Source organism: Simochromis diagramma, unplaced genomic scaffold (genome assembly GCF_900408965.1).
Source record: "Simochromis diagramma unplaced genomic scaffold, fSimDia1.1 OVJJ01000602.1, whole genome shotgun sequence".
NCBI classification, from domain to species: Eukaryota; Metazoa; Chordata; class Actinopteri; order Cichliformes; family Cichlidae; genus Simochromis; species Simochromis diagramma.
The window spans coordinates 2,856,010-2,871,397 of record NW_024387040.1 but is presented as its reverse complement, the minus strand read 5'-3'; the positions used below and the strand labels follow the sequence as shown (position 1 = coordinate 2,871,397).

General features: G+C 41.2%; 1 protein-coding gene across 3 annotated transcripts in view; it reads left to right on the top strand.

Moving 5' to 3' along the window:
* The window catches only part of pola1 (polymerase (DNA directed), alpha 1), a 57,540-nt gene that overhangs the window by 8,029 nt on the left and 34,123 nt on the right, over positions 1-15,388 (top strand). For all 3 annotated transcript variants that reach the window (XM_040043970.1, XM_040043971.1, XM_040043969.1), the window contains exons 22-26: positions 1,129-1,248; positions 1,350-1,440; positions 1,532-1,656; positions 1,791-1,940; positions 2,716-2,838. In XM_040043970.1, coding sequence (XP_039899904.1) covers positions 1,129-1,248; positions 1,350-1,440; positions 1,532-1,656; positions 1,791-1,940; positions 2,716-2,838 — 609 coding nt within the window. The remainder of the gene's footprint in view (positions 1-1,128; positions 1,249-1,349; positions 1,441-1,531; positions 1,657-1,790; positions 1,941-2,715; positions 2,839-15,388) is intronic.

Below are 15,388 nucleotides of genomic sequence, written 5' to 3'. Positions count from 1 at the left end.
TTTTGAGATTTCCTTACCTATATGATTGAGCGTGCATCAAGACAAATGCAGATAATTATTTAGTAAGCAGGCTGAAGGTGACGCTGGCTTTATGGACAAAAAACACCAAAATTAGATAAGCTACTGAAGTGGGTCATGTCAGTAGCATTGTATGGGAACAGCCACAGTCATTTAAGCTGTATCGTTATGTGTCTGCATGGCGTTGATGTCAGGGCTGTGTGCTGTGGGTCTGGGTAAGATGTTGATATTTTTATGCTGGATTGTCATGTGCTTTCTGTATCTTGGTATTTTCTGCAAAAGCAACAGGTGAGATGTTGAAAGCAGTTTTATTCAAACAGAGTGCTCATTTCAAAAAGCATAAAATTTAATTGTAGGGTCGCATTTTAAAGCAGCTGGTTTCAGGAGCTGCAGTTTTACATATTTGTGTTGGAAATGATAACTGTTTCACTGAGTTTTCAATTAATTCATTTTTTATGAGTTTCTTGATATCATAAATTTAGCATTTAGTACCAATAACAGAATTACATCACCTTTGGTATCCAGCTTGATTCAGCTAAAATAGCAAACATGTATTTCAGGGCGATCACACCGTAGTCTTTCTGCCTGTCTGATTATTGAGTTGGGGCAGATTTACAGTGACTATAGACCAACTGATATCCTATATTTTAGCTTTGGCTTTAGCTGGTATTCTGCTTGGATCAGTTCTTTGGTCCAAATGTGTGTTTCCAACAGGGAAGTTGCAGTGTGCCCTCTGGTGGGCAAATTATACAATGTCAGCACTCGTAACATGGGTTGACGGGTTTTTCTCCAATCTTTTATCTACTTTTTAAAATTTTTATAATGCTGATATCAGTAAAAACAACTAAAAATGCTGTCACAATCCACTCACACTTGTCTGACAAAGACATCAGTTTTACTTCACAAAACTATTTTTCTTTCAAACTTCTGCCTTCATTCATTCGTGTTTTTAACCGACTTGTTTCAAGTCCAAACTAACATGTTTTCCCATTTTCTTTGAGGCAAAAAAAAAAAATCCTTTTTTGACATCTTGTTCTGGAAGCTCTAATTGCCGTATGTGACAGAAAATGTCCTGGAAAATGAGTTTTTCTCCCTGCTTTGTCTCTGCAGTCTCGTACTCTGATGGGAGGCCGCTCTGAGAGGAACGAGTTCCTGCTGCTTCATGCCTTCCACGAGAAAGACTACATCGTCCCTGACAAACCTTCTTTCAAAAAAGCACAGCTCGAGACGGTGAAGATGCAGCCAAATAACACACGCAGCTGAATTTTTGTTTTTTTCCAAATTAGTTAATTGAAATAAAGCTCCTTCTATTTTTTTTCTTTTTTTTCCAGGCTGAAGGTGAAGATGATGTGGGTGCAGGCAAAGGCAAGAGGAAGAAGAAGGCAGCCTATGCTGGAGGTTTGGTGCTGGATCCTAAAGTTGGTAAGCACTGGTCATGTCCAAAAAATGTATTTACTCACCTTGTCTTTTCATGTATACGCAATTATTTTAACTCTCTTCTTCTCATTTTTAGGTTTCTATGATAAGTTTGTGCTGCTGCTTGACTTCAACAGTCTGTATCCTTCAATCATCCAAGAGTTCAACATCTGCTTCACCACCGTGCAGAGGGAGGCTCAGAACTCCCAGAAGAAGAAAGAGGTAGTGTTCAAAAACTGTGGTCACAAGTTGTGTTTATAGGTTGAGCCTGTTGTCCAGCTACGTTAATGCTAAATGCTTCGGATTCGAGATTCAATTCATTTACACACTTTTGACTTGTGTTTTCATGGCAACAGGAGGATGACCCAGAGGAAATTCCCGAGATTCCGGATCCTAACCTAGAAATGGGAATCCTGCCCAAGGAAATCCGGAAGCTGGTTGAACGGCGTAAGCAGGTCAAAGGGCTCATGAAACAGCAAGACATCAACCCAGATCTCTACCTGCAGGTACACACGTGAACACACACTAGCGGTAGAGGTGGTATTTGTGAGCTGGTGTCAAAATAGAACAGAGAAGCTTTATTGTTATTGCATGTGACGTCTTTCGTGAATGAAAAGGCTTTTTTCCATTGGTACCTACTCTGATCGACTCACCACGGTTTTCCATTAGGTCATAGTACCTGGTACCCCCTGCTCTGACAAGGGCTCCAAAGCGATCCGAGCAGGTACTGAAATGTGACGTCATCAGACTCGTAAACAAGACGCCACTTATCAGCCAATCAGTGGCATCTTGTTTACGAAATTCAAAACCACCCCGGCTACAAGAAACAACGCTGTGGTCCCCAAGTCGGACGAAAAGTCACAGATGGAGCAGCAAGTTTATCGACTTCGTTATAGCGTTCGTGTCGCATACGTCTGAGCATACACACGGGATGCTCAGACGTGTTGCTATAACAACAACCAAGCACATTAGGTGGTATTCAATTGTTATGCAAAACCAGACTATCCGAGTCAAGCCCTGGCAAGTCGATCCGAGTAGGTACTAATGGAAAGAAGGCTAAAGTTGCACACATACTCAATAAATGAAAAACAATGTGTAATAATATATAAACATCAGTGCAGTGTATAAAACAGTGTACCTAAGAAATGGCAGAAACTTAGATGAGACTGATTGAAAGCACCACACCATATCATATCGGATTAATTAAATCTGTTGTTGAATATTTTGCTGCGCTGCACTTATTTTAGCCGGTTTTCCCATTGGAATATTTTTGTCCCTCAGTACGACATCCGTCAGAAGGCTCTGAAGCTGACTGCTAACAGTATGTATGGTTGCCTGGGATTCAGCTACAGCCGCTTTTACGCCAAGCCACTTGCTGCCCTGGTTACACACAAGGGTAGGGAGGTGAGTACACAAACACTGCTGACTTTGTAGGCTATGTGGACCCTGAGCGTTTTAGCTGTAAAGCTTTGTTTTTTAGAGCATTATCTGGATCTATAAAAGGCACCAAATACACTGAGACTGATTAAATACAAGTTTATTCTACTTTCTTTTGAAAAGTGTAAAGAACAGTCCAACGTTCATCCACAAGAGGGCACTGCTACATTATATTCAGCACCTGCAACACTCCTTACTCTGGCCTATTTTCTTTGACTTGTCATTTGTTTTCTGCTTTATCCTGACTCACATTTGTTTCTACAAATGTCTTTGTTTCTCCCACACCCTGTGCCCTTTTCTGTCTCCCAAATATGATTACATCTTTAATTTCATTTAGTCAGAATAAGAGACTTGCCTTATTTTCGTTGATATCAGTGACACTATGCAAGTATTTTCCAATAACAGAATGCCACGGGCACTCTTGAATCTAACACTCTCCATTTAAAGTCTCATTGTGTAAGCACTTCTTTCAACACACAAATGGAATGACAGGGGCATGCACGCTCAATAAATTGGTGCAAAGCAGCATGTGTACTGCATGACATAAACAGCTAAAGCTGGTATTGTAACTGAACACCCCACACACACACACACACACGAGCACACACACAATCACACTCTCCCACTATGTCAGTGGTAGTACTCATGTTCATTTAATGAGCTCTAACAGTACAAGTCCTCAGCAGAGGCATCAGGCTTTGCCTCAGGGGAGTCCTTCATTAAGATCCCCTTACACACTCATTGTGCTCCCTAATAGAGGGCAGGGCAGTAACTCACTGTGCGTGTTTGTTATTTTGTCAGTCCGTTTGGGCCTCCAGTCATGCTTGTTGTTCAGCTGACAGAGCTACATTGTTAAAGTTGTGTATTGGATTTGCTGCTGCAGGTGGGAGTTTCTGTCCCTCAACACTTCACCGCTTATATCTTGTAGTTCGTATTTATCAACAGCCTGAGGTAGATGGGTTCATTTACATTTGTACCTCCTGCTTGCTTTACATAATCCGGGAAGCATCACCATTCTCGTGTAAGGAGTAGACTAGATTTCCATTATTTGAAGGCTTTGCTCTTGCCCGTGTTGCTAGATTTAGAAGCCCTAATTTAATCATGTGGAATAGACTTACAGCTAGCAGCTATTTTCATAACCTTGTTGATTTATTTGTTGTATAAAAACTGAAACCTCAAAGTTATTTATCACAGGAGGGCCAGAAATCCAAATTTAGTTGGAGAAAATGCTGACACAGATGTCACCATTAGTGAGTCACATTAAGATAGTTATATGCTACACCTTCAAGCTGATCACTCTGCTGGTGCCTGGAAGTAAGAAGGTTTCACTAGAACAGATTAGATTGGGTACGTTGAGAATACAGATACTGATGTCCAATGTCCCTGAAGCAAAAGGGAGTTCGCATCATACATAATGGGATTATACATATCTAACCAAGGCTGTATTAAAAACCTGTGAAGCATAAGTGGTGTAACAGTAAAATGATGCAGCTGGATCTCTTTTGTAATGGTGGGACTGGAAGGATGTGAAATTGTCCTTGCTTTTGAAAAAGTCTAACAACAACTGATGTGTATATAAAAGATGTTTGGTTTTTTTTGTTTTTTTTTTGTGCTTCATGAACAAAACATTTTCATCATGTCCGCACAGAAATGGAGCATTTTTGTTGCCCATTATCCATAGCATGCTAACAGGATTACCATTAAGAGCAGAGCAGACATCATCCCAATCTATATCTGAATCTGGGACTCCTTTGCCCCCATATGGAGCTCACACTGACGGTGGCGAGTCCTTGTTACGGTCAGTATAAAAGATGGAGGTAGCTACAGCGATTGGTTTCTGAAGCCTTGAAGAGTGTTTTCATTTCGAATGCAGGTTTATTTTTATTATTTTTTTTATCCAGAAGCTATGTCCATGTTTAATACTGTTTGTGGTACTTTGTGTAGATGGCTGTATCCTCAGTGTTGAGAAGAGGGCAGGGTGTAGATTAGGTTTGGTCGACTGACCCGTTTGCCACGGAATATCGAACCCTCCTCGAGGCCTGGTGCGAGCCATGCGCGTCTGCCCCAGGCTTCTTCCACCCGTCCTATCAAAATAAAGCATAAAAACATAAATTACTGTTATTGAAGAGTCGCTTGGTTACCTGATTTTTACCTGATTATCTGTTGCAGTTGCTCCTCAATGAAATGATTATTCCTTAATTAGTATTATTAATAATTATTACTCTAATTAGTATGTTCAGCGGTAAATGGACTTGTTCCTATGTAGTGTTTTTCTACTCTACTCAAAGCGTTTTATACAACACGCCTCAGTCACCCCAGCACTTTTTTCTTCCTAAGTGGTGCTTTCTAACATTCACATTTTCATGAACACATCAGAGGAGCAACTTGAGGTTCTGTATCTTACTTAGACATGCAGACGGGAGCAGCCAGGTATTGAACGGCCCACCTTTCAGTTAGTAAAGGCCCTACATCCTGAGCTACAGCCACCCAAGTATGAAGTCAACCTCCAAGCATCACAATGTGACACAAATACATTTGCCAGGATCAAATACCTTACTACTCTACAGTTATCCTTACACAGTTGCTGAACATTATAAGCCTTTATACAGAAAGTTATACTGGTGGTATGTCTCATTAGACTGCATCGGGTTTATCAAGGTGTACTTAATAATGTGTCAGCTGAGTGTTTATACTAATAGTGATTCAGATGCTTTGCAGGTTTGTTGGAAACTAAAATTTCCTCCAAAGTTTTCTAAAACTTCTCAAGTTGTCCTGTGTGGCGAGGAGGCTGTAAGCAAATTGGATTTAGGACTTCAGTACACTACAGAGTGACGCGACAAATTGGAGAGACGTGCGTCAAAAAGGTCATCAGTCAGTGTGCGGTGTACACACACGTACCTCGGCTTGCTGATGAAGCAGGAGATCCCACTTCACACAATCTTAGTGTTTTGTTTACTTTGTATCTATGATCCTACCACAACTCTATTTATATAGCAGCTTGTGTGTTTGGAGAGCGTGTGGCTTCAGCACCAGCCTGCTGATAATAAGGCAACATGCTGTGGAGGATATTCTTTGAAATTTACTTTTTGTCAGTTTTACTTGTATATAAGTGTGTGTGTGTGTGTGTGTGTGTGTGTGTGTGTGTGTGTGTGTGTGTGTGTGTGTGTGTGTGTGTGTATAAATCTTATAGCATCTAAAATAGGATTTTTGTAGGACAGTTTTTCCAGCACTTGAGCATCGTATGCTCGTCAAGGAAAAGCAGCAGATCAGCAGTAGTACGAACCAAATGTGTCTGTTTTACTGAATTGTACAGAGTCCTAAAGTTAACAGGAGGCAAGCCGAGTAGTTCTCGGTAGTTTCCAACTGCAGCGAGCCAGAAAAGCCAGCTGGCATTTATAACTGGGTTTCTAGTGTATTTGTGGGCATTGCCATTTGCACTCCCACCCCCATTTTAATCGTCACATTTGCACTCCACTTTCATCTCATGATTTAGGAGGCTTTTTATTTTTGTAATTGTAACATGTACACTGATCACCACTCTGTCCACAGTGTAAATCCACCCTCCTCTCGCGCCCCTGCGTGCGTTCCCTTCATCTGTTTGGATGAGTGTCCAGAGTGAATGTTCATGTGTTCTCTGTATTTATTGATTGGCCCGGCTCTCATCTTTCTCTCGCTCTCGTTTTAAAATGAGGCCTAACCCCCCAGTGTGGCCGGATGGCTCAGGCTGCAGGCCACGGCAGTGTCTCAGCCCTGGGCTTAGATGGGGGTTGACAGACCCTTGGCTGTGGACCTTCTGATCAAATTTGCCAACTTAAGAGGGGAAAGCCCCCCCACTTACCTCTCCTCCTGAGTCTTGTGCGTCTTCCTTGGGAATGCCTTCTATCTTGTGTGTGTGTGTGTGTGTGTGTGTGTGTGTGTGTGTGTGTACGCGCACGCCCGCGCCCGCATGTGTTACTACCCATCTGTGTGTGCGTGCACAAGTGCTACTGGCCGAACTCTGCCCTTTGTCGGGACCATTTGTTGTGGCCCTGTTCTGTCCTGGTATGTGTGGGTATTAAAGGGGGGGATGATGGGTATTAAGAGGAAGGTGAAGGTTTAGGATTACACAGTCAAGGGTCCTCCACAGATTGATGTCCCCCTCACTCCCTCAGCGTTATTTTGGGTTCTTTTGTATGTTCGCCAGAGAGCATTTGGGTGCAGAGAAATGGTTGTATGACACAGACAGACAGCTTGCACACATGTGATTATTTCGTTTTTAATTTTATTTATTTATTTTTTGTTAATGGGTTGATAAATGCATCTGTCACACCAGAAAGATTTTTTTTTGGCCATAGGCTGCTGGATCTCTGAATTCATCCACTAAATGAGGAGAATTTAATTTGGGGGGGGGAAGGTTTCCGCAAACCTGCTTAGGGATGACGAATCAGCTGCAGGTTTAGAACAACTACATGATTTTTCCTTCGTTGACCTGTGTTATTGTTAATGTTTCTAGTCACTTGAAATGGCAAAGAGTCTGTACTTGAATTTAATTTGTGTTTATGAAATCAGAAGCTCGCTTTTTAAAATTCTCAGTGGTTTAGTTTGGCCTGCTTCTCTTGCATGATGGTGTGTTTACGTCGTCCTAATCGAGTGATGTTCACAGCGCAGGCCGAGGGAAGCTGCTTATTGTTGCGGATCGCAGATTGGTTTGACCTTTGACCCTTTTGCCTGCAAATCTGACAACCATTAGCAGGTGTGTGTCTCTCCGGATGGAGGGTGACTCCTAAAAGCCATTCTGCTGTAATTGAGTCTCTGTCCTTGTGTTTAAAAACAGCCTGACAGGAGCTCGTAGTTGACATTATTGGCTGGCATGCAGAGTGAAGATAGAAGCTGGCTTCTGTAACGGAGCTGAGGGTGCAGAGAGGTCAGAGTTTGGTTTAGGTTAAACCCTCTCCCGTACGTACGTGTGTGCAAGGGTGCATGTGCTCGTAATGAAGTCTAAGTAAATATTGTTGCCCCTGGTGTCCCTTGTTCTGCTTCTGTATCATCTCTCTTGTCTCAAGAATCACAAATCAGTTCCCAGAATTAGACACAGAAATACCTGAACCAACCTATCACGTCTCATTTGTGGTCGCATCTGTCAGACTGCATGCTCTGATGTCATGTGAGTAAATACTGTTGCCCTCATTTCTTTCATTGAGGGTTTCAGAATCACAGTGGTCATTTTTACATTTCCCTGAATTAGACATAAGAATACATAAGCCTGCCTACGCCGCCGGTGCGTTTGGGGAAATGAGGGCTGCGATGTTTCCATGATCCTGTAGTCCTCTTAAAGAGTGGGCTTTTCTCTTGATAGGAGTGGACTTAACAAATAGTCACATGGGAGCAGCGCTGCTATTCTGGCATCAATAGCGTGTCTGTGAGGGCGGACGGTGGACAGCGCAGGGGCTCAGTTTAAACGGCGACTTCGTAACACCTGCTAATGAGGCCATGTGAGAATGAGCTTATGGCAGAGATTATAATTGATAATGGATTCATCTGGCGTGCATTTGTATTTATTTTTTTACTTTATAACTTTATTTTGAAAAGTTCTATACAAATACTAATAAACTAAATAAGGGTTTGTTTTCTTTCAGAATTATTTATTCTATGGATTTTGTTCCCACATAAACATGTTTTATGAGTGAGCAGCTATTTAAATTGTAAATAAAGAAGAACCACATTTTGAGTCTTTGCAAACGCAGCTTTTAACATTTTAAAAAAGATTAACTTCAGTAGCACAAGTTTTTAAAATTCATTTTAGTGACTTTGTTCTAAATCAATGGCAGCCATACTGAGTAATAATTAGTATTAATAATTTTTATTAATCCTTTATTTATCCAGGTAAAAAATCTCATTGAGATTAAAAATCTCATTTCCAAGAGAGACCTGGCATCATGGCAACAAACATCACATACCACATAGGTATATAACATTTAAAACAAATACAATATCCCATACAAACATGTGTAAAATATACAATAACAGATCAAATTAAGAGTACATTAAAAACAATCACACTGAGTAAAAGAGCTGTTCTCTCGTTCCTTTAAGACAGACTTAAACTCTCCCAAGGTAACCAATTCTGATAATTTTAGTTCCTTCTGCAGATTATTCCAGGAAGCAGGGGCAGCGTATTTAAAAGCCCTTTTCCCCAATTCTGTTCTGATTTTTGGGACAATCAGTTGTATGATTTTGTTCGAATGAAGGTTGTATTGGTTGTGGTTTTTACACATATAAACACATAAATAAGATGGAACCAGCCCAAGATAATAGTAGTAAATAATTCATAATAACAATACTAAATCATCAATAATTATAGTGACTGACCCCCAAAAAGAGCATTACTATTTACCCTGTGGAGTGAGTTGAATTTATTTATAGTGTTAGCTTTCAGTGATTAGTAAAACCAGATATTTGAGATTAAATCATCATTATTCCACATTTTGTTGCATGCCAGTGCTTTTTTTTTCCCCTTTGCTTTGCTTTTTGGGAACCATTTCTTTCTCAAATTCACTCCCCACCAACCAGTGGCATATTTAGTTGAGTACTTCGACGGTCTAGCATCTTTCAAAAGTCCCTCTGATTGTTGTTTTATTCCCCAGGCGCTCACTCTATTCGATAGAGCCATAGATTTGATTTGGCGTAGATTTCAAAAGCACGAATAATCATTTAAATTCATCATAATCATGATTTAATTATTGGCCACAATAATTTTCACTACTTTTTTTTGTCTTCATGACAGCTGAATTGCACCCCCATTTAAAAAAAATTAAATAAATAAAAATAATAAAAAGTCTGGCTTCACTGCTGCTGTTGTGTATCTGCCATTATATTGCTTATTTACTTGACAACGTATTAAAAACTTGGCTGAGAAAATGCAGTGACATACCAGGATGCGCCTTTTCCTGCTATTAAAGTACAGTATTATAATTGAGCGGACAGCAGGAGGATTGTTGTCATTGTTGAGTTATTTTCAATCAGTGTCGGCGTTTGTGATCTTGGCCGGTTGTATTAAATCAGTCACAGCTTTACAACAGATTGACCTTCCCGATGGCAGACATGAGAACACAGCTATGGCATCTGCCAGGACAGGTGTGTGTGTGTGTGTGTGTGTCTGTGTGTGTGTGCGTGTCTGTGTGTGTGTTGTGCTCTGTGCTCGTGAATTCTTGCGCGCAAGTGAAATCATTTTAGTGAAAGAAGGACTTTCGGTCTCTGTGGGTGTGTACGGAGGTGTGTGCAGATATAACTTCACGGTAGCAGAAGAGAGCCTGTAAATCTTTTATGCATCTTTGCGTGTGCGAGGCTGTGTTCGTGAAAGAGTTTTGCGAACGTGTGTGTGTGTGCTCAAGTGCCTTGTGGACATGTTGTGTGTATGTCACCCCGCCACCCCCCAGCTCTGACAGTGGTGTGTTCCTCCACAGGTGCTATTTCAGTCGACCGACTGTCATCCCAAAATGCTTTTCAGCTGAGTGCTTTTCAAAACAATCGTCACTGGTGCCCCAGACTCTTTTTACAAGGGCCCTCTGCTACACAGAGGTTTAACATGCCGCTTCTGATCTGCTGATCAGCAGAAGGATGTATGTGGTGTGTATGTGTGTGTGCCAGAGTTCAAGATGTAATGATAATGTGGGGGGGGGGGGGGGGCTCGCGCATTTATCTTTTGTCTTTACTGCTGCCTTTCAGTCTGCAAACCACTCATCACTCAACCAAGCAGGTCAGTTAAGACTAATATTCTTATTAAAATGACAGCCTGGCAAAAGACAAAAGATATTTTGATGAGAAGTGTATGAGGGTTGGGGGGGGTAGTGGATTCAAATAAAGAATACACGAGATTGACGTGACAACAAGACATGTAAGGCCCTAATAGATGAGGCCAACAAAAAGCTGAGCAACAGCTGGGAAAAGGAGGATATCACAACAAGGCTGAACCACTCATCAATTAGCATGACAGGGTGCAATAACGTACAGCTAATGGGTACAGCTCGTGTGCAGGCACACAGGTGCACATGCAAAGACATGAGGCGCTGTTAAAAGCACTAAATGAAAAGCTGTGAAAAGTCAAGTCAAAGACGGTGGGAAAATGCAGCTTTTAAAGTGAGATATTAGGACGGGTATTAAAAAGTGTCGATGGGTTTGTGTTAAGCGGCTTTGTAAAAATATTCAGTCTGAAATCCATTGCTCCCTTTTAAACTTTGATTTTAAGTCTGAGTTGTATTCAGCTGGACAGGAGGTGTTATTTCCCTTAGACTTTGCCTCCTGTAGTTGTTGCTCCTGGTCACTTTTTTCTTTTCTGTTTTTTTTTTTTTTTTGGCATCTTTGAATGTTGCAAACTAGTGGTAGTACCACTTAACCAAAGTACATCTTCTGGAGCCCTGAAGTCTGTGTGTTCGAGGCACAAGGCAGATTTGTTGGGTACATTAGGTTTTAAAAATGAGTAGTGCAAAGGAAAAATGCCACATGGAAGCTGCATGTCAGTGTAAAACTCGTGCAGGAATACCGCACTAATGCTTTAACTGCTGAATCTAAACTTGGAGCGTCTGAAAATGCTGCTGCTGCCAACTGCAGTGTCTTGACTCTGCTGCAAGTCACAGGTTTATGTTTATTGCAGGGTTTGCATTCAAGTAGGGCACACTGGTTGGATAGGAAAGCGTTGCAGATGTGTTCTTGATGGCCAGGTGAAAAATGTTGAGTTTGTTAAATAAATCTTTTGCAGTGATCACAAAAGCTATTTGTTTAAATGATTAATTAAACTGTGGGTTGTGGAGCGTTCACCTCTTTCAGATACTAAAGTAGGACATGGTAGAAAACATTTAAGAACCATTGGTTTAGGTCAGTGCAGATCTCGCGATACCATATGTGACTATGTAATATTCAGTATGACCATATTAATGTGAACTAAACGTCTGCAGTAGCTATGTGATTATTTCTTTCAAATCAAATGAACCAAAGCTAGGCACTCTAGGGTCGAAGACTGTGGCACATAATCTCAGTGCTTTTGAAATGGCTGGTTTGAAGGCGGGGCTAGGACTTTGACCACTCAGAGCAGCGGCTGATGTTGCTGCATATGTGAGCCCTCACATGCAATGTGGCATCAAAAGGAAGGATGAGGTGAAACTGTGATTACAAACGTGAGAAATTCAGTCTCATGTGTTCTGTCCTGATCCTTCACTTTGCAGGAGCACTTGTCAGCGAGCTGCTCAATTACTGTCCGGTCTATTTACACTGTATTAACACCAAGGAGCCGGAAAGGATGAGAGGCAGGAATGTTAGAAAATTGGTTTTATAGTGTGAGGGAAAAAGAGCGACTCTGTAATTGGAAGATTTTGAATAGATTATCTAAATTCACTTTGTAGAAAATGGTTAAACTAAGGGAAGCAGCTTCACTGGTTGCAGGTATTAAGATGGCAAAACTCAGTCAGAAGTAATGATTGTAAAAATTGAAAGAACAACTCTTATTTCGTAGCTGGAGCGAAAATGCGATCGGCGCAAAAAGCCGAGCGAGGGTACAGACTGATCCGATCAATTTGATTGATGTTAGCAGGTTAACATTAAGCACTGTGAGCCCCTCTGCTGAGTTTTTTCAGATGTTTGGCCCAGAATGAGCGTCATTCACGGTGCTGACGAGTGCAGTCATCACGGTGAAGACATACATGCACTCTTTTTACCCCCTGGGGATGTGTGTTTGCATTGGTTCGTATAGTATGTGTATGCCGGTATGTGTTTAAAGACGAGCGCGCGTGCACACACACTGTCAGTTGCACACATTCCAGCGTCATGGTCAAACGACTTGTCTTTCACACAGTTCATTCCTTAAAAGCAGTCTGTCCTGCTGGAACTGACAGCATATGGAAAACCTGTCTAAATGAGTCCACACATCAATTACATCAACGCATTCTCACCTCCTCGCTCGTCTGTCTTTCCCACATCTCCCCATTCATCACGTCTCTGCACTTTTTATTCAGTCCGTTCCATCATTTCAGCTTCGTCTCCTGGCTCTTTCTCCTTTCAATGCTTTTATTTTGCTGTTTTGTTATTATAAAAAAAAAAAAGTATTACTGGAGATTTCAAGATGGAGTACAAAAGCAGAGTTTTAGCCGAGTTTTGTTGATGTGATGATTGACACTGTGAGGATAATGAGCATGGCTAAGTTTCTCTAAGATGGTTCTCGTTTACTGTCTGCATCAGCAGGCCTGCATTAAAACATTGTCCTGGGCTCTGTTGGTGGGCGTGTGTTGTGCCAAGTAGCAATAAGCAATGAAATACAATCCATGGTGTCTATTTGATGACTGCATTTGTGAATTTTAAGATCTATCATACCTGGACTCTGTGGGTTTTTTCAAATTATTTTCCCCTTTTCTTTATTCTCCTACATGTTTTGGCTGTTAGCTGGAGAACTTGAACTTCATCTTGTGATGTTTGCACTTGCTTTCTTTCGAATGGGACATTATGATGACTTAATTTTTCCATTTAAGGAGTGGGAAGGTGACGTTTAAGGCTTTATATGCTGGCTTTATAGACAGCTAAGGTGAATGATTGTGGTTGAGGGTTAGATTAATCAACAAAGGTTATATTTTTGTTATGTCTGTAGAAAATACAAATAAATAAATAATATTAATGCTTTCTGTCACATTCATCTGTAAGTTCATTTTTGGCAAATGAGGTCAACTCAGACTGTAAGTGTGTAGAGAATCAAAAACATACAAAAAGAACAGTTACACAACTAATTGTGATTTTTGGCTAATGTGATGTGGACATTTCATTCTTATAAATGCTCTTTATTGTGACGCCTGTGCCTGCATTTTGTCCTGCAGTGGTGTCTGAACACCATCAGGATACGTTGGGTTTTGTTTAGAAATGTTCAAGTCAACAAACGAGGGATCTAATGATCAAATTAGCATTCCCATTGGGGTAGTTTATCTTTAGTTGCATTTGAATTTCCATGAGTTTTACTATGTCATGATTTATATCCTGCTGATTTTATAGTGTATTTTTTTACTTTTTTGTCATTTTCCAACTTGAATTTTAGCGTCTGATTCAAATAATTTGGCTTGAAACTGCTCCTTTGTCTGATTATGTGACACTCGCATTGTTATCTTTATTTCTGATAATCCTCAGCTTCGTAAAATCACATTACCCAAGAAAAAAAATGTGCTGCTTGAAGTTTTACTTTTAATGATTCAAATATGGGAGGAATCTTTGCTGCAATTTCACACGCCTGTTTTGGTGCTTTTTTTTTTTTTTTTTTTTTTTTTTAATTAAACAAATGGACTGTTCAGCTCAGGCACAGCTGAGTTTTTCTTACTCAAGAGCTGCTGCTCAGTGGCAGCTGTTAACAGAGGAAAATGTGTCTTGGTATACAAGGCCTGATTTTTTTCCCCCCTCCAAGACAGATACTTTGTTATTTGTGCGAACTTTGGTTGCACTTTGATAACATTGTAACATTGCAAGTGTACAAAACGGCTTAGTCACATGCACATGTGCACACACCAGTGCAAGGTGCTGGCCTAGTGTCTAACCAAGGACTCCTTAGCAGATGAGCCTGAACCATCACAGCTGCTTGTTGTGGTGTTTGTGTTTAGTAGCTGGCTGTATTTGAAACATCAACCTTCAGTTATAGTGTTTCGTATAGTTAAATGTCAAAATTATTTTCAAATGCATGGAATTTTTAAAAAGGAATAAGTAAATGTGACCTTTAGTCTGACAGACTGAGCACATTTGGTGTCATCTTTACATTTTATTTTATACCTCTGAATGATCATTTCCTCGGGCTCGTTTTCTGTCGTAAATAAACTACTCTACACTCGCTGCAGGCAGCTGTCATTCACATTTTAAACCACGAATCGAGGCCTTTACTTTTGCTTTTGCAGTGTTAAAAATGTCTCAAATTAGATTTGTATTCATGAATTATTGGAGTGGAGCACCTGTGCACTCAGTCTGAAGATTTATAAAGAGTTCTTTCATCTTCCTCTTTTCCAACCTTTCTTCTTCTGCTAAACAGGCAGGGGTCATTTTGTCTACAGCGAAATCCACTGCATAAGTGCAGAGGTGAAAAACTGTGTGTGTGTTTGTGGTAAGACCTTGACCTTGACTGCAGTCCCTAATGGAGAGGCTGTTCCCCCTGAATGACTCAAACTCCCCCCGCCGTACAGCGGTATGTAGCAGCCCATAAAGCATGCTTATGGCCCACTCTGGTTTCAGGGAGTGGAAGCCCGACCCCGCCCCTTCCTCACACTCTGAAATAGCCGCGTCCTTGTCCCCACACGGAGCACAGTGCGAGTCGGGGTGTATATATGCGGCTGTGGTTGATTGAGGAGCAGATTGCTGGTGACAGGTCACACTGCGTTCCGTCCCTCCGACCCCCCAGATTAGCGACCTGAGGTCCCCACGCTGCCCTCCCTTCCTCTGGGCCCCCACCTGTTAGGATCCCTCTGCTGCTCAGAGCTTTCCTCACGCACACGCACAGTGGTCAATCTGCATTTATAGAATTCTCTTATTT